Source organism: Schistocerca piceifrons, chromosome 1 (assembly GCF_021461385.2).
Source record: "Schistocerca piceifrons isolate TAMUIC-IGC-003096 chromosome 1, iqSchPice1.1, whole genome shotgun sequence".
NCBI lineage: Eukaryota > Metazoa > Arthropoda > Insecta > Orthoptera > Acrididae > Schistocerca > Schistocerca piceifrons.
In genome coordinates, this window is record NC_060138.1 from 1,024,777,655 (window position 1) to 1,024,796,631 (window position 18,977).

The 18,977-nt window shown below is 42.9% G+C and overlaps 1 protein-coding gene across 1 annotated transcript in view; it reads left to right on the forward strand.

Moving 5' to 3' along the window:
- LOC124710511 (calcitonin gene-related peptide type 1 receptor-like) overlaps nt 1-18,977 on the forward strand; it is a 263,198-nt gene that overhangs the window by 186,772 nt on the left and 57,449 nt on the right. Inside the window, exon 7 of the mRNA XM_047240931.1 lies at nt 17,941-18,118. Coding sequence (XP_047096887.1) covers nt 17,941-18,118 — 178 coding nt within the window. The remainder of the gene's footprint in view (nt 1-17,940; nt 18,119-18,977) is intronic.

Below are 18,977 nucleotides of genomic sequence, written 5' to 3' on the forward strand. Positions count from 1 at the left end.
CCATAGTGTTCAGAGACATTTGAACGATTTCTCTCGCACGTAATATTGGGTGGGGTAAGCATTACACATTTGTTTTTGTTTCATAAAAAATAAAAGCTGCTTTCGTTGCATGGTGTTAAGCGGACGTCTGCGTATCTGTTACTGCTTACAAATCTGAGGGTGAATTGCTCGATTTAAATACATTATAAGCATATTGCTCGTATTCTGGGTTATTTTTGTTTGCATACGTTTCCCGTACTTTCTCATATTTGACGACATTGATATTCAAGTTTATTATATCTTGCCACAGAGTCAGTATGTAATTATGCTTATAATGGTGTTGCTTCTTACCACTAAGTGCCATGCATTTTACAGTATCTTGCAAAGTATGGATGTTGACGTAGAAGAGCATGCTTTCTGGTATTGGTAACTAGAGCTTTCTTCCTTCAGAATGCTAGAAATGCAACACTAGTTACAAAATGGTTCAAATGGCTCTGAGCACTATGGGACCTAACTTCTGAGGTCATCAGTCCCCTAGAACTTAGAACTACTTAAACCTAACTAACCTAAGGACATCACACACATCCATGCCCGAGGCAAGATTCGAACCTGCGACCGTATTAATCGCGCGGATCCAGACTGTAGCACCTAGAACTGCTCGGCTACCCCGGCCGGCCACTCGTTACACAAATGTTTTTACACGTTATTAACAGGTACTACAAACAGTACATTTTGGCAGAAGTGAACTAAAATTTCGGTGGTCTCCATTAAATGCGAGGGTACGATAAAAGAACCAAAAATAATGCAGAATGCGAACAATGTACTTACAGTGCATTGACATTGGAGAGCCAAAGAAACTGGTATAACTGCCGAATAACGTGTAGAGCCCCCGCGAGCACTGAGAAGTGCCGCAGCATGATGTGGCATGGATTCGACCAATGTCTGAAGTAGTGCTGGAGGGAATTGACACGATGAATCCTGCAGGGCTGTCCATAAACCCGTAAGATTACGAGAGGCTGGAGATCTCTTGTGACCAGCACATTGCAAGGCATCCCAGATATGCTCAAAAATGTTCATATCGGGGGAGTTTAGTGGCCAGCAGAAGTGTTTAAACTCAGAATAGTGTTCCTCCAGCCACTCTGTAGCAATTCTGGACGTTTGGGGTATCACATTGTCCTGCTGGAATTGCCCAAGTACGTTGAATGCACAGTGGACATGAATGGATGCAGGTGATCAGACGGATGCTTACGTGTGTGATAGCTGACAGGGTCGTATCTAGACGTATCAGGTGTCCATATCACACCAACTGCACACGCCCCACACCATTACAGATCCTCCACCAGCTTGAACAGTCCTCTGCAGACATGTTGGGTCAATGTATTCATGAGGTTGTCTCCATACCCGTACACATCCATCCGCTCGATTCAATTTGAAACGTCCGCAGCTCGTTGTCTCGCGGTCGCGTTCTCGCTTTCCGAGCACGGGTTCCCGGGTTCGATTCCCGGCGGGGTCAGGGATTTTCACCTGCCTCGAGATGACTGGGTGTTTGTGTTGTCCTCATCATTTCATCATCATTCATGCATCATGAATTTGTAGAGGCGCATATAACCGCGCTGTTGAGCGCCCCACAATCCAAGCATCATCATCATCATAATCAATTTGAAACGAGACTCGTTCGACCAGACAACATGTTTCCAGTCGTCAACAGTCCAATGTCGGTGTTGACGGGCCCAGGCGAGGCGTAAAGCTTTCTGTCGTGCGGTCATCAAGGGTACACGAGTGAGTCTTCGGCTCCGAAATCCCGTACCGATGATGTTCCGTTGAATGTTTCGCACGCTGACACTTCTTGATGGCCCAGCACTGAAATCTGCAGCAATTTGTGGAAGGGTTGCACTTCTGCCACGTTGAACGATTCTCTTCAGTCGTCGTTGGCGCTGTTCTTGCAGTATCTTCTTCCGGCTACATCGACGTCGGTGATTTGATGTTTTACAGTTCTCCTGATATTGACGGTACACTCGTGAAATGGTCGTACGACAAAATCCCCACTCCATCGCTACTTCGGACATGCTGTGTCCCATCGCTCGTGCGCTGACTGTAACAACACGTTCAAACTCACTTAAATCTTGATAACTTGCTATTGTAAGAGTAGTAACCGATCTAACAACTGTACCAGACACTTGTCTTATAAAGACGTTGCCGACCGCAGCGCCGTATTCTGCGTGTTTGCATATCTCTGTATTTGAACACGCTTGGCTACACCAGTTTCTTTGGCGCTTCAGTGTAAATCGAGCTATTCACACACGGATTGTGAAGCAGTAACAAACAGACGAGTCCACAGAATACCATGTGACTCAAGTGGTTTCTGTTTCATGTCAAATAAAAACAAGTATGGAATCATTTACCCATCCAATATTACGGATGAGAGCAGAATGCGAGCAATATACACTCCTGGAAATTGAAATAAGAACACCGTGAATTCATTGTCCCAGGAAGGGGAAACTTTATTGACACATTCCTGGGGTCAGATACATCACATGATCACACTGACAGAACCACAGGCACATAGACACAGGCAACAGAGCATGCACAATGTCGGCACTAGTACAGTGTATATCCACCTTTCGCAGCAATGCAGGCTGCTATTCTCCCATGGAGACGATCGTAGAGATGCTGGATGTTGTCCTGTGGAACGGCTTGCCATGCCATTTCCACCTGGCGCCTCAGCTGAACCAGCGTTCGTGCTGGACGTGCAGACCGCGTGAGACGACGCTTCATCCAGTCCCAAACATGCTCAATGGGGGACAGATCCGGAGATCTTGCTGGCCAGGGTAGTTGACTTACACCTTCTAGAGCACGTTGGGTGGCACGGGATACATGCGGACGTGCATTGTCCTGTTGGAACAGCAAGTTCCCTTGCCGGTCTAGGAATGGTAGAACGATGGGTTCGATGACGGTTTGGATGTACCGTGCACTATTCAGTGTCCCCTCGACGATCACCAGTGGTGTACGGCCAGTGTAGGAGATCGCTCCCCACACCATGATGCCGGGTGTTGGCCCTGTGTGCCTCGGTCGTATGCAGTCCTGATTGTGGCGCTCACCTGCACGGCGCCAAACACGCATACGACCATCATTGGCACCAAGGCAGAAGCGACTCTCATCGCTGAAGACGACACGTCTCCATTCGTCCCTCCATTCACGCCTGTCGCGACACCACTGGAGGCGGGCTGCACGATGTTGGGGCGTGAGCGGAAGACGGCCTAACGGTGTGCGGGACCATAGCCCAGCTTCATGGAGACGGTTGCGAATGGTCCTCGCCGATACCCCAGGAGCAACAGTGTCCCTAATTTGCTGGGAAGTGGCGGTGCGGTCCCCTACGGCACTGCGTAGGATCCTACGGTCTTGGCGTGCATCCGTGCGTCGCTGCGGTCCGGTCCCAGGTCGACGGTCACGTGCACCTTCCGCCGACCACTGGCGACAACATCGATGTACTGTGGGGACCTCACGCCCCACGTGTTGAGCAATTCGGCGGTACGTCCACCCGGCCTCCCGCATGCCCACTATACGCCCTCGCTCAAAGTCCGTCAACTGCACATATGGTTCACGTCCACGCTGTCGCGGCATGCTACCAGTGTTAAAGACTGCGATGGAGCTCCGTATGCCACGGCAAACTGGCTGACACTGACGGCGGCGGTGCACAAATGCTGAGCAGCTAGCGCCATTCGACGGCCAACACCGCGGTTCCTGGTGTGTCCGCTGTGCCGTGCGTGTGATCATTGCTTGTACAGCCCTCTCGCAGTGTCCGGAGCAAGTATGGTGGGTCTGACACACCGGTGTCAATGTGTTCTTTTTTCCATTTCCAGGAGTGTATTTACTTTGCAATTCAAACAGTGCAATATGCACAAGATGATCATAATCAGAAGATAATTTCTACTTGATAACAGCCACACGGTCGAAATTGCAATACTGGGTTTTACAAAACATTACGTACTAGATCTACCCGTGAAGTATAGGGCTAAATGAAAAATATTATCATCTAGTATTCATATTTCGAAAAGCAATAATATGGATTTCCGAGCCATATTTCTCGTACTCAGAGTTGACTGCCAAGAATCTTGGAGCGCTGCTGTCGTTCTGTTTCCGCGTCGTAACACGCACCTTGCACTTAACGATATTTTGGCGTTAGGTGCCGAGCAAGCCCGTGGAGGTGAAGCGCGGACGGTCGGGCTGATTCGGATACATTCGAGCATCGTCGTTTATGCGTGAAGCGAGCGAATGATGTACTGTTTGACTGACTGGACTGTTTGGCTTGTCGCGAACTGCGATCGCTTTCTCATATTATTTGAGGTTACTGTTGAAAGTAATTTGGCCAGTGACGTCATGTTAACGGCTGCTGTCACGTCACCTTTTGGTGCACATATTCACAGTTTTTTTGTTAGTTGGCGAAGCCAATGAACGTACAAAATAAATAAATAAAACTGGTTGTGGAGACGCACTGATCTGTAACTTAGCCCGAGGTGTAGTTTAGGTTGGAAAGTAACAATTTGGAGCTGAATTGCCGAAGCCAACGAATGTGATAGACTGCTCTGTAGCTCAGCCCGTTTGAAAAGATGGCCAATAAAATCACATTAAAATCGCCACATTGTTTACGGCGTTTGTCGAATGGTTCCTGTGTCACTGCTCGAGTCCCTTGCTCGTATCGAACACTCCTCTATATCCGCAAGATAAATTTAAGAAATATCATCGGTATAAAAAAGATCGCCTGTTTGAGGATATTTTGATATAAATAGTGACAATATTAGGTTTGCCGTTTATTTTTGTGCCGAAATCAAGTTTCTCGTGACGGAGAAGGAAAAAATGATGCATGTACCAAAGCTTATTTTTTTTTTTTGAACTGTTATATTGCTCTGACTACAGTGTGCTGTGATGATTAATATCGTCAAGTAGGTACTTATTTGTCGAATACTCGGTTTAATTAAACTTTTATGGCATGCTCGAATGTTTCCGTGAAACATAAAAGACCTTCTACATCTACATTTACTTGATTACTCTGCTGTTCACAATAAAGTGCCCGGCAGAGGGTTCAGTGAACCACATTCAAGCTGTCTCTCTACCGTTCCACTCCCTAACGGCGCACGGAAAAAAACGAGCACTTAAATTTTTCTGTGCGAGCCCTGATTTCCCTTACTTTATCGTGATGATCATTTCTCCTATGTAGGTGGGTGCCAACAGAATGTTTTCGCAATCTGAGGAGAAAACTGGTGATTAAAATTTCATGAGAACATCCCGTCGCAACGAGAAACGCCTTTGTTTTAATGATTGCCACCCCAATGCACGTATTATTAGGTTATTTGTGATTGTAATCCCTAAGTATTTAATTGAATTAACAACCTTCAGATTTTTTGTGTGACTTATAGCATAATCGGATTTCTTTTAGTACTCAGCCGGCCTCTGTGGCCGAGCGGTTCTAGGCGCTTCAGTCTGGAACCGCGCTGCTGCTACGGTCGTGGGTTCGAATCCTGCCTCGGACATGTGAATAACTTCACGCTTTTCTTCACTCATGCTCAGTTGCCACTTTTCGCACCACACAGATATCTTATCTAAATCATTTTGTAATTCGTTTTGGTCATCTGATATAAATGTAAATGTCGTGTGACTAGGGCGTCCCATCGGGTAGACCTTTCGCCGGGTGCAAGTCTTTCGATTTGACGCCACTTCGGTGACTTGCGCTTCGATGGGGATGAAATGATGATGATGATTAGCACAACACAACACCCAGTCCCTGAGCGGAGAAAAATCTCCGACCCAGACGGGAATCGAACCCAGGCCCTTAGGATTGACAAAAAAATAGTTCAAATGGCTCTAAGCACTATGGGACTTAACATCTCAGGTCGTCAGTCCCCTAGAACTTAGAACTACTTAAACCTAACTAACTTAAGGACATCACACACATCCATGCCCGAGGCAGGATTCGAACTTGCGACCGTAGTAGTCGCGCGGTTCCAGACTGAAGCGCCTACAACCGCTCGGCCACTAGCGGCCGGCGAGGACTGACATTCTATCGCGCTGACCACTCAGCTACCGGGGGCGGATTGGTCATCTGATGATTTTACAAGACGGTAAATGATAGCATCATCTGCAAATAATCGAAGAGGGCTACTCAGTTGTCTCCTATGTCGTTAATATAGATCAGGAACAATACAGGGCCTATAACGCTTCCTTGGGGAACGCCGGATATTACTTCTGTTTTACTCGATGATTTTCCATCTATTACTACGAACTATGACCTTTGTGACAGGAAATCATGAATCCAGTTGCACAACTAAAGTGATACTCCGTAGGCACGCAGTGTGGTTAGAAGACGCTTGTGAGGAACGATGTCGAAAGCCTTCTGGAAATCTAAAATTATGGAATCAATTTCACATCCCCTGCCGTAGCACTCATTACTTCATGAGTATAAGGAGCTAATTGTGATTCACAAGAAACATGTTTTCTGAATCCGTGCTAATTGTGTGTCAATAAATGTTTTCTTTTTGAGGTAATTCGTAATGTTCGAACACTGTATATGTTACCAATCCCTACAGCCAATCGACGTTAGTGATATGGGCCCGTAATTCAGCGTATTACTCGTATTTCCGTTTTTGGGTATTGGTGTGATTTGAGCAATTTTCCAGTCTTTAGCTATGGAACTTTCTGTGAGCGAGCCGTTGTATATAAGTGCTAAACATGGAGCTATTGTATCAGCATACTCTGAAAGGAACCTGAATGATATCCAGTCTGGACCGGAGGCCTTGCCTTTATTAAGTGATTTAAGCTGCAGTGCTACACCGAGGATATCTACTTCCTTGTTTCTCATCATGGCAGTTGCTCTTGATTGGAATTCAGGAATATTTACTTAGTCTTCTTTGGTGAAGGAGTTTTGGAAAACCGTGTTTAATAACTCTGCTTTAGTGGCTTTGTCATCAGTGACTTCACCGTTGTTATCGCGCCGTGAATGTATTAATTGCGTCCTGCCACTGGAGTGCTTATGTATGACCGGATCTCTTTGGGTTTTCTGCCAGAGTCCGAGACAGAGTTTCGTTGTGGAAATTATTAAAAGTATCTCGCATTGCAGTACGTGCCATATTTCGAACTCCTGCAAAACTTTGCCAATCTTGGGGATTTTGCGTTCTTTTAAATTTGGTGTTCTTTTTTCGTAGCTTCTGCAACATCGATCTGACCCGTTTTGTGTACCATGGTGGATCAGTACCATCACTTATTAATTTATGTGGTATATATCTCTCAATAGCCGTCGATACTTCTAAACTACAGTAGAGCTCCAGTTACCCAGATGACTCGGGAACGGACCCGATCGGGGTAATTCAATATCTGGATAATTTGAATAAAACGTTCTCTGTTTTCCAGCCGCATCACTTCGAATAAAATCCTCGAGTCTTCGATGGGTACAACGCTCCGCAACCGTACGAATTGTTTGACTAATATACGTGCTGCCACACTTTGCACGGTTGCGGAGCGTTGTACTGAGCACAAGCGCTATATAAATCAAAGGGAGCTTGACAAGTCGGCCATAGCGAAGCATTCCCTACAAAACGGACATGAAATACAGTTCGAAAATACAAACGTGTTGGCTCATGCGTCTACATATTGGGACTCCGTTATAAAGGAAGCGGCCGAGATTCGCTTAAACAACAACAATTTCAACAGAGACCAGGGATACACACGCAGCAGGGCATGGGGACGGGTGTTGGACATCGAAAGAAAGCAAAGACAGATGCGCGACGCAGGAGCGGCAGTTTCAAACGTGGCGCCTGCCCCTGGCGCCACCCGACGTCACCGCTGCTGCCACCGGCAATAGCTCCGCTAGCTGCCGGGGTCGACTTACGCGGGAGCGCCACATTGGATCGATATGATTGGCTGCTGATGGTGTCATCATGCCTATATAAGCGAGAAACCGTAGCAGCCCCGGCTCCTTCCGCTTCCATGATTTCTACCTCACCTTTATGGCCGTCCTATCCACCCCACTCCTACCCTCAAATACCTTGGCCTCACACTCGACTGCCACCTCACCTGGACTCCCCATCTCCTTACCATCCAAAACAAAGCTCACAACCGCCTCCGCCTCCTGAAACTCCTGTCCGGCCGGACGTGGGGTCTGCATCCTTCCACCGTCCTTCACATCTACAAATCCTTGATCCACCCCATCCTCTCTTATGCCAGCGTAGCTTGGATTTCCGCCCCTCCCCGGTTCTATAAAGCCCTCCAAATCCTCGAACGCCACATGCTCTGCCTCGCCTTCCGCATCCACCTTCTGTCCCCCATGCACATCCTCTACGACCTCATCCCCTCCCCCCACCTTCTCCTTTTCCTTGAACACATCCGCACACTATATATTGTCCGCCGCCTTGATCCCCCTCACTCCCTGGTGTCTCCCTTCCTCCCCATCCCCACCCAGTTGCCACGCCTTTACCGTTGTGTCCCACCCTCTCTCCATCTCCACACCCTCCTTCTCCTTTCCCAACGCAACTTCCACCATCTACCCCTCCCGGATGATGAGCTTTGCCCTGACATCTACCCTTCCTACCAACTCTAACCCCATCTTCCTGCCTCCTCCTCAGGGCTCCCTCTCCTCCCCCTCCCTCCTCCTGAGCGGCTTCCCCCTCCATCTGTTGTGCCTCCTTTCAGTGTCTCTGCACTCCCTCCTGCCCTGTCTGCCCTCTTCATCTCCCACCCCACGTGTCTCCTGCCTCTTTGTGTAACCATTGATGCCCCTCCTCTCTTCATCCCAACGCTTCCCCTGCTGCCCCTTTGCTCTCCGCTCCTTTTCCATCCTCTCTGCCCTTTCCCTCGGCAGATCCGGCTGGCAGTTTTATTCTTCGTCGTGTGTGCTCCAAGTCGGTTTTAAGTGTGTTGTTCCGGAGTGTTTTTACTTCTGTGGCCGACTTTTAACGTGTGCATGTCCATTCAGTGTCTTCTCTGAGTTTTGAAGAATAGCCACCTGTGTTTTTTAACTTTCTGGTGACTTTTTTTTTAACTGTCCTCCATGAACGTCTCCGTGTTAGTCTATTTTTTACCTCCATTTTCTCCCATTATTCTAAGTTCCCCTTTATCGCCTTATGTATGTAACATTTTATTCTTATTTTACGTTGTCATGTCACTCGGCTGAAGAGTGGCCGATTGTGCCGCTGACAGCCCTCCCCTGCCCATATGGGGCAGGGGAATGAAATCACAATAAAGGAAAAAAAAAGCAGCCCCAGCGGTCAGTGAACTCCTGACGGTGGCGGAGATGGCCATCGAAAGCCCGAGGATTTTATTCGAATTGACGCGGCTGGAAAACCGAGAACGTTTTATTCATGTATGCCGTCGCGAAAGACTCTGAGGACACATCTGGATAATTTGTAAATCATGAAAACAGGTTATTTCTTTAAGAGAAAGCTAAAATCTTGTATACATATTACTGTAATATTAATTTAATGACTGAAACACAGTGCTGTTTAGATTTTGTATAGTACTATACTTACATACATTGTCCGTTCTTGAAAACATCGATCAAAGTCACTTATTTTGCTGTCTTCAATCGTTTTGGTGCAGTCAAATCTCGCATCCACTTCACGGTGAGCAGCTGTATATGGTCACACCCAGGCTGTCGCCCCATCCGTGTTAGCGCAGTGTAAAGACAGTCCCATCTTCATTCTCAAGGACAGCCACAAAGTTTAACCCTTCACTGCGTTGCTTTGCAGATGTGTAAAGCAAAGTTTCAACTCTCTTTTCGCCGTTGTTCTTGAAGTTTAACGCTTGAAACTGCTTTGCTGATGTGCTATGTTGTATTATGATGCTAACTGATACGATTCTGCCACTAGAATACGCTACTGAGTGTATGACGCGACAATGTGTGTTGCTTTGAGTAGCATTGTAAGTCAGGCTGACATTACTCTCTTTCGGCGGTGATTGTTAGTAGTTGAATGGAATAACACGTGAATGCAAAAAATTTGTAGTGCTTCTACAACCTTTGGAGAGTATTCTGCTCCGTTCATCTTGTATTTCTGCTAATAAATGTGTGAGTAGTATACTAACTAATTTCGTTTGCATTTGTGCAGTAGTGCGTAATAATTAAAAACATCTTATTTCGTCAACATTTTTCCTGACATCTTTGAACAATTTGAAATATAAAAAAAAATCAACTTCTAAAAAAAAAGTGTGTAATGAAGGATTAAAACTGAGGACTTGTTTTTTATGTCTGAAATTGTTGACGTTCCAACGCTAAACCTCTCAGCTAACTGCTTAGCACTCACGCCTTTGGCTAATTGTCCAAGGACTTTTATTTCGTCTGCAAACGATATGACAACGTGTTTCCTTTCAGAAAACATATGCCACACAGCAGATTAAAACACGTGCACAAAACAAAAGACATGAAAGATGGAACGTTTAGTGACGAATCAGTGTACACAAAGTCACGACACAGACTGATGTAGGCCGCACAGGCTCACACAATGCTGGATACAACAAACATAACGATGCGCGTAGTGGACGTGCAAAGATGCTCATACCGTACTCATTGTTCACTGGAAAATTTTGTTTTAAAACTTTCGCTGCGGATTGATTTTAGAACGATAAAGAGACGTACAGAAATGATTGAATTTGACAATGACCAACTGTGTATCGTAGGAAGGACAAGATCAACAAGACTTCTTGAACAAGTTATACCACGCTGTAAAATGTCAAGCCACGCATACATTTCCTAAAAAATTGCTCCTGACATCTAAAACACAGTTTAGGAAACAATCAAAAGAAACATTTCCGGTGCTCTCGCTGTTTCTGTAAATTCTACGATATAAACCTGTTAAACAATGACAGTTTCCTGGTCTTCGTTGATCGTCTCCAGAATTCCAGCCGGAAGATGGAGTTCTTACTACGTTGCCTTTTCTAGGTTCTCACGCTGGAGCAATTATAGCAAGTGAGCGTAATAAATCGCACATTGCTGGTATATTGACCAAAGCAAAATACATCTACTCGTTCTTGAAAGTGGCGCTAACATTGTGAAAAATATTCGGGTAGCTGAGTATGATTCTGCTAGATGTGCCATCTATTTGTTTCGGAGGGCTCTAACTTACTGTCATTGGAAGTCTGGCCTGAAATACCAGGATTGATTACTATTGGTAGACGTCAGGTAATTCATTTAAATTCAATTTCTTTATCCTTCCGTTAACAACGTACATTATATGGATGTAATCAATTCATATCCAGGGCCATATCTGATCAAAATACGTTTAGTAATTTGACATCTCACCAGTGGTGCAATATATAAAGCTTTTGAAGCGTTTGAAGAAATAACCAAAATGGGTTCTGGTTTCTGCTGTACCGTCATTTGAGGCTACTTTGCTCCACTTTTTACAGATTTTTGAAGGAAATAGTTCAAAAACAGGGATTCCTTAATGTTTTTGTTTCTTAAAATATTTGATTAGTTACAACAGTCTTTTGCAAAGTAATCTGTATTTATAACTCTTAAAATAACATTTTATTTCTATTTTTTATTGGTTTTTAAAGAAGTGGTGCAAAGTTTCCTTGCCCTGGGGATACCTTGCACCGGATGCCTAAATTTCATTAAAAATTAGGATTACAGAGGTCTGGAATTATGTTTGACCATAGGAATGAAAGGGAATAAAGCAATTACTAAAGAAATAAGGACTACAGAGTACTGGAGCAAAGATTGACCATCAGAATTAAGAAAAAATAACAATCTTGTTAGCACAAACAAATTTTATTACCAAAATAGTTTAACAAATTAAAGATTTAACACAAAATGTAGCCTATATTGTGAGTTAATAGGTCCAGTATCCTTCAAGCTGTGGTGTGGAGTATAAGCCACGTTTGCTTATCTGTTTTGGGGGCTGAATGGTGCAGATTATTTCATCGAAGTCATACTTCATTTCATCTTTCGGCATTGGCCACTTCCATGATTTCTTAGGCTTTTGCATTGAACTTATTGTAGCTCCATCATTGCTTACATCAGCAATTAATCCGGAAAATAGTCCCCCTCATATTTGAAGATCACATACTGGCCCACAGTGTGCACAACTTAACCAAATTCTGGACTTTTCTTCTTCAGCCTGGTTAGTAACTGGGTTTCATCCACTTCAAACTCTACAGGTGATGGTGACCTAACTTGAGATCTCAGATAATCCTCATCTTCAGAAGAATCTCTGAGAGAGATGGCATCAGAATCTTCTGCTGAACTACTATCTTGATTTTTGTGACTTCTTCTGTATTTCTTCAAAACCTTTCTCTGCATTACTGTCACACTTTTACCAGGTGTGACTGAAAGCTTCTTTCTTCCTCTGTTACTGGCAACACCAGTAGTCCATTCATTTCTCTTATTCTCAAGGGCTTCAATGAAAGAGTCTTGTACAGCATCTTTGTCACAAGTTCATGACGGAAGACGGCAAAAAATTTCATCAACATTGATTGGATAAATGCTACACTTTTGGAAACCTGCCATTAGGTTCTTTGCTGAGTTCTTGCCAACTATATCCATTAATCTCTTTAACAGAAATGGGAAATGCTGTTTCTGCAATACAGTGTCTTTGAAACCTTGCTTGCTACTTTTCCATTCTGTAAGGACCTGTCTCTGAGCCACTTTCGTGGGCCCGAAGAAAGAAGCATCCAAAGGCTGTGTAATGTGAGTACTGTTTGCTGGTAGACAGATGAATGAAATGTTATTCTCACCACAGAGCTCTAGAACATAAGTTGTCAAATGTGAGGACAAATTGTCACAGATTACTACTTTCCTTCCTTCGAGCTTTTTCAGTCTTGGTAGCATACACTTGGTGAACCACTCGCTAAATGTATTACTGTCAAACTATCCACTAGAACTATGTGAGTAAAGGCAGCCAGTGGGCCCATTTTCTGTCCATTTAGACCATAGATGTGCTGATTTGTAAACAACAAATGTAAGCAAAACTTCTCCCCCAGAATTGCCAGCAAACATTACAGACCTGCTGCTCTTGGAGGAATTACAGATGTTTTCTGAATATTTTGAACCTCTTTTTGTATTATCTTTTTTCTCTGGATAGTCGGTTAGGTTGGTTTCATCAAAATTCCATATATTACAAGCTGGCACATCTTTCAGTTCAACTTGCAAATGTTCAACATATTCTCTGAGAACACACTCATCAACTGCAGCTCTACTCATTTTAATGTTAGTTGCAAAATGTACAGAAAGTTCAGGGTGGCGTTTGGTGAAGCCCAAGAGCCATTCATAGCCTAGACAATTGTCTTTGAATCTAGGAACTTTACGTCCCTGTCTGGCAAGGTATGACTTCAGAATCAGTCGGAGTTCCATTGGAGTAACAGGGAACCCATATTTACTCAACTGCAAAACATTTGCAAACACTGCTTCTTCTTCATTAGTAAAAATCTGTGGGAATCCTGGACGTGAATTACTTCGTTCCTTTGACTTCAGTTTATTAATTATGGTTCTTCTTGGGATATTAAAAAGTTTTTCAGCTTCCTTTGTGATATCTCCTTCCTCTTAATGGCTTGTATGCATTTCTTCAGAGTTTCTGGGCTGTAATCACAGTATCGCCTATTTCTGAACATTCTCATATACTTCTGTGGCCTTTTCACCAGTCTGAAAGAGATTACAAACATTGTTCACTGCCAGCAGCACACTACGGAGGTAAAATAAGTCAGAAATGTTCGTAGATGTGGAAGAAATGCACCCTGGGGATACTTTGCACTTTTGTTGTGGTGCAATGTTTCCCCAAAGTAAGAAATTTCGTAACCTACAACAGTAAATTGACAATGACACAAACAATAGTCCATCCGACTACTGAACCTGCAAGCAAGGGTGCCAATCTGTAAGTGCTACCTTTCGTAGAAAACATTGTTCACAGATATACAGCAAGTAGTGTAGCATCTATGAACGAAAGAAACTTCTTTTTTTTTCAAATGGAGAAAAGTTTGACCCTATGGAGCAAAGTAACCTCAAATGACGGTATATCAAAAGTAATACCACATGTTCCGGCATTAAATAAGTGTTCAGATAAAGATGAGATATCAAAAATAACCACTGACTTACCACACAGGAAAGTCTCTTTGAAAGCTGAGTCAGAAAGTCGTTTCAGCTCCTCCAATGAAGACTCAGCTTAGTTGTTTGCAACTTTTCTAGACGCAGTATTCAAGCCAAAGTCTTTGGCATTGACAGAAGATCATGTTGGAATTTTTCGAAGAACCTTCTACCAGTTGTCTTTCATCTGTTTGTATTTAGCTGAAGGTGAAAGAGGTGGACAGAAGGTCCTATTGGAATTTTGCAACGAGTCTTCTGCCAGTAGCCTATCATCTCTAATACCTGCTAAAAGACGTAGAGGAGACGAGACTGAATGAAGGCAAGTGAACTCGCTTTGTTACCTGTTAATGCAGAGAAATTGGTGTCCATTCACTATAATTTGCCCTCTAGTTCAGTGTAAGTACTTTGTTTTGCTAAAATGAGTAATGAATGGTGTTTTGATTTGAAGATATTGTGGTTTTATTTGTCTTTAACGTATCTTACATGTGAATTAAACAAAGTCCATTGTATGGCATTTTTAATAATTTATTAGAATCTGCTATCCTCGAATATAGATCTACCATCCAGTAAGCCTATAACAGAACAGGGACGCTTTTAAATAACCTTAATTAAATAACCTTAATTAATCCAACATTATCACAAAGGGATAGAACAAGGGATAACACATTTATATATAAAAGGACTTTGAAGTCAGTTTGTAGTATTATGTGTGATATATGGAAATAACTAACTCTTGTTGCGGTAAATATTAAAAATGAACTATTGGTAGAAGTGGATACCTCAATGAACTGGCATTGGTGCTTACATTTGAAACTGTCAAACCGAAAGGAACAACAGTGAACTACATTTGTAAGCCAAAAGAGGTTGTTTGAACATTGATATGATAAAAACTATGCTCTCCGTTTAAGTGATGTAACAATAATAAATTAAATGACTTACATTACATCAGGTGGCTGAAAATTAAAAAAGTTTATACTAAACGGAACAACTTTCCTCTATCAAAATCACTGTCAACAATTATGGTGTATATTAGAATTATTTTTATCACTTCAAAATAGGCAGCAGCACCATTTCAGGCCAAAAAGTATGCAGTGGTCACTTTACGCCACCTTCCCCTATCCGGCCGGATAGTAAATTTAGGCCAGACATTCAGGATACCAGATAGATGGTGGATAACCGTTTCATCTCTAGTATGTTGTTTTTAATAACTGTTTGCAACATCAGATAATTGTAGGAAGACGATTTGTGAAGATGAACATCCAGGAGGCTTAAGAGGCCTAACATGCACCTGGTTCACGCGTCTGTCACATATACAGATTGGTCATGTCCAGCAAAAGAGTTCTGCACTTCCTTTTATTTCACACAAACAGGGCTGGTTCGAAAACATTTTTCCACACAATCAATGAATCATTTGGCTCCCCACCTCTCCCCTCCTCCTTCCCTCCTGCGCCCATTCCCCCACACACGTTCACCCATGTCAGTTTACACTAATAACTGTGATACATACTACTTACAAATCTTGCCCTTGGGCACCCCAATTGCAATAAGTCCTTACAGCTGTGGCAACTCTGACACCCCTTCCAGCTTGGCTTCCCATGTGGTGGCCTGTGTCACTTGGGTCTCACACCGGCCCTGCTGTCACAATAAGTTTTATAAGACAATAAAACTGATTTCACTCTGTATTGGCCTCTTCACATATTATTGGTCCTAGGCGGCGCTGGGTGAACAATATGCTCATTACATGCATGTAAAGAATGTCTGGTTCACCATGAAAGCTGCCTGTGACCAATGGTACATATTTAAAGACAGCCACTGCAGTCTAAATCTGGCTATGACTGTGCCACGTCATAAAATGTGATCATGTCAGAAATAAAAGGACGACAATCAGTCATGGAATTTCTTCGACAAAATGTAGTTTTTTCAAGAAAATGAAGTCCGACGGCACTCCCTCCAGAACTAGGTGTGATGCTTTACATCATGCTCATCTGACCGATCATTGACTGTGCTTGCCGTAGTTTGGAGCAAAACAGCGGTGACTCACATTGGCCACCTACAATAGCTCCAGAACTGTGCTCTGTGGCTGATTTTACATCTGCCTTGGGACTACCCTTCGGCTGACATCATTTGGGTCTCTAATATACCTACCATCCGAGATAGGTTCCACCAGGCTGCTCAGCTCTTCTATGAGAAGACTGCCCAGTCAACCAATGGAACAGGAGTTGTCCAGGATACAAGATTTAAGGTTATATTTAAAACTTGCTTTGCTTCCGGTTAGAAATTTTACAATGTTGGGCAAATGTTTAAAAATTTTTGCTGCTTCATATTGGACTTTCTTACCCAATGATAATTATAGTAATGTTATGCTCTAATGTTTTTGTTATGGATATTGCTATTTTTCTCAAATTATTATGGATTATTTATGATAAATTTCATTAGCGAATATGTACATGGTGGTCAGAAAATGTGTGAAATGCTTGTAGGGATGTTACGGGGCAGGTTGTACTGAGACATAAATGTTAAGAAAGAAATTCGATACTTTGCATTGAAATTAGCCAATCAAATTGTCGCGTGCATAAATTCAAGTTTCAGCTAACAAGACAAAGCACTCGTTGGGCAACCCTGCCCCTGGCAAGCTGCTTGAATGCGATCGTACGACACCCTGATTGGCTAACTTCTATGCTATATAACTCGGAAATGAAGCAACGTATCGAATTTCTTTCTTAACATTTATGTCTCAGTACAACCTGCCCTGTAACATCCCTACAAGCATTTCACACATTTTCTGACCACCCTATAAATATATTTGTGCTGGTGTAGTTAAAATGCCTAACTCCTTGATGAAGTGTCTACATGATATCATAAATGAACACCACACCATCAGACCTGGTGTACCGATAAGTCGAATACAACATGCCTGCTTTCATGGGTGAACCCTTCCTCTGCACCTGGTCATCCATTTGGGTATGACAACATTGGTGAAAATGTGTTAATGCAAACAAAGAGATCTGTTGCAACTAAAATTAAATTAAATTAACAGTTGCTATCCTAAAGAAAATTCTTTGCTTTAGATTTTATACAGTAAAATTAACTAGTATACAACATAATATGATTTTCACATCTTAAATAGAGTAACATAAACCAAACAAAGGAACATGTGAATGGTATAACTGCGTTTGTAGCAAATGAGTGTGTTTCAATATATCCACTATTTAAATTGTGAACTCTTCTTGAGTATTCAGCTGGTGGTGTCACCCAGATTGTGTGGTATTATATAAATCTGTCTTGTTACCATTCTCAGGTGTTCTTTGTGACTGATTATCCACTGCCAGATGCCATCTCTGTATCCTTTTCCTCCTCCTGTCAGTCAAAGACCATCAGTGGCTGCGCAGGCTTTGCTGGAGAGATGGTGTGGCAAGTTCACAGTCAGAATATGGACTGTGGTCTTCAGGCTTGGGACCTAGCTCAAAACACAATGGCAGACAGTAGGAAGACCTGTTCATCTCAAGGGAACTAAAGAGCTATAACAAAACTGCATAGACATGTCTTCTCCACGATGTTGACATATCGTACCCTATGGAGGCAGCACAGGTGCTGAAGACCACAGAACATCTGCTAACTCTGCATTCCCCCCCCCCCCCCCCCCCACCCTCCCCCACCTCACTAGTAGAGCCACACTCAGCAGTTGTCTCCCCATGATCAACTGAAGAAGGGAGGGGATATGAAGATGGGATGCAGCAGAAGGCAATCAGTCATCAGAACCACCCAAGAATGACAACAAATCAGCTTATCAAAATATCACACCATCTGAACATTTTAACCTGACTGAATACCTAAGAAATGTTCAGAATTAATGCTTGCAAGGAAAATATAAAATCGCACAATTTATATTTTATTTCCCATAGGAGACAACAGTAATGGAAGGGAATGGAGTTGGGTGTCGCTTATTAGCAGTGAGTGAAAAACTTTCTGGCAATGCAGTATTTGCTTGCATGTTGCTGGAGAGTATCTTTTTACATCGACTCATAGCTGCTGCAATGAAAGGGGTTCCCAGAATGAGATACTACTTCATTGGAGCGGCAGGTATGTTTACCAAAATGTATCTTTAATCTGACATACAGACCAAGTATTAGCTAAGTTGCTTTCATAGCTTGGAAGTCAGACTGATAATATAACACAGGTATTCAGGCCTGAAGAGGCTGATCATTATAAATTGTTGTTGCTATAATCAATACGTCAAATAGTAAGGTTGCTAGTTGTCTGATAGCAACCACATTATTTCAAGTATTTTATGTCCAGTTACGTGATGTTTTTTGAGTGTTTCATGCATGGCAATGTTGTGTTGTCATGGTAAATAAATTGCTGTTAATGTAACAAATCAGTTGTAATCTGCCGAAACATATTATTTTCTGTTTACTTGTGCTCAATTTGCCTACTATACTTTACATGTGGCAAAGCCCTCATTGGCCATATACCTGCGCGATAAAGCTTTCCATTTCATGCAGTTGAGTACACTGTTTGTCCATGTAGTGTTGATATTTATCTGAGCTATGTCTTGCCCTCTAATTCTGAGTTCCGTCTATTGTCCTGCAGAATGCTATTCTAGGTAGTCTATTGTGTCATTCTTCCTGTATGGCCAGCCAGTTCAACCTTTTCTTCTTTAGTCCTTCAGTGTTGTTACAGTGTTCGTACAGCTGTTATAATTCTTTATTTCTTTCCTGTGCTCCATTTCGTGTTATTTTCATCACATACAGTCTCAAAAATTCTCCCTAGTATTTTTCTTTCAGATACTGATAGTTTTTCTTCTCATTTTTTACTAAATATTAATGTGTGACACCCTTATAATGTTACCAGTATAATAGTTGATTGATAAAATTGGTTTTTAAAGCTAGTACTAAGCTATCTTTTTCCTGCGATACTGATAAAACTGAAACATGTTGTA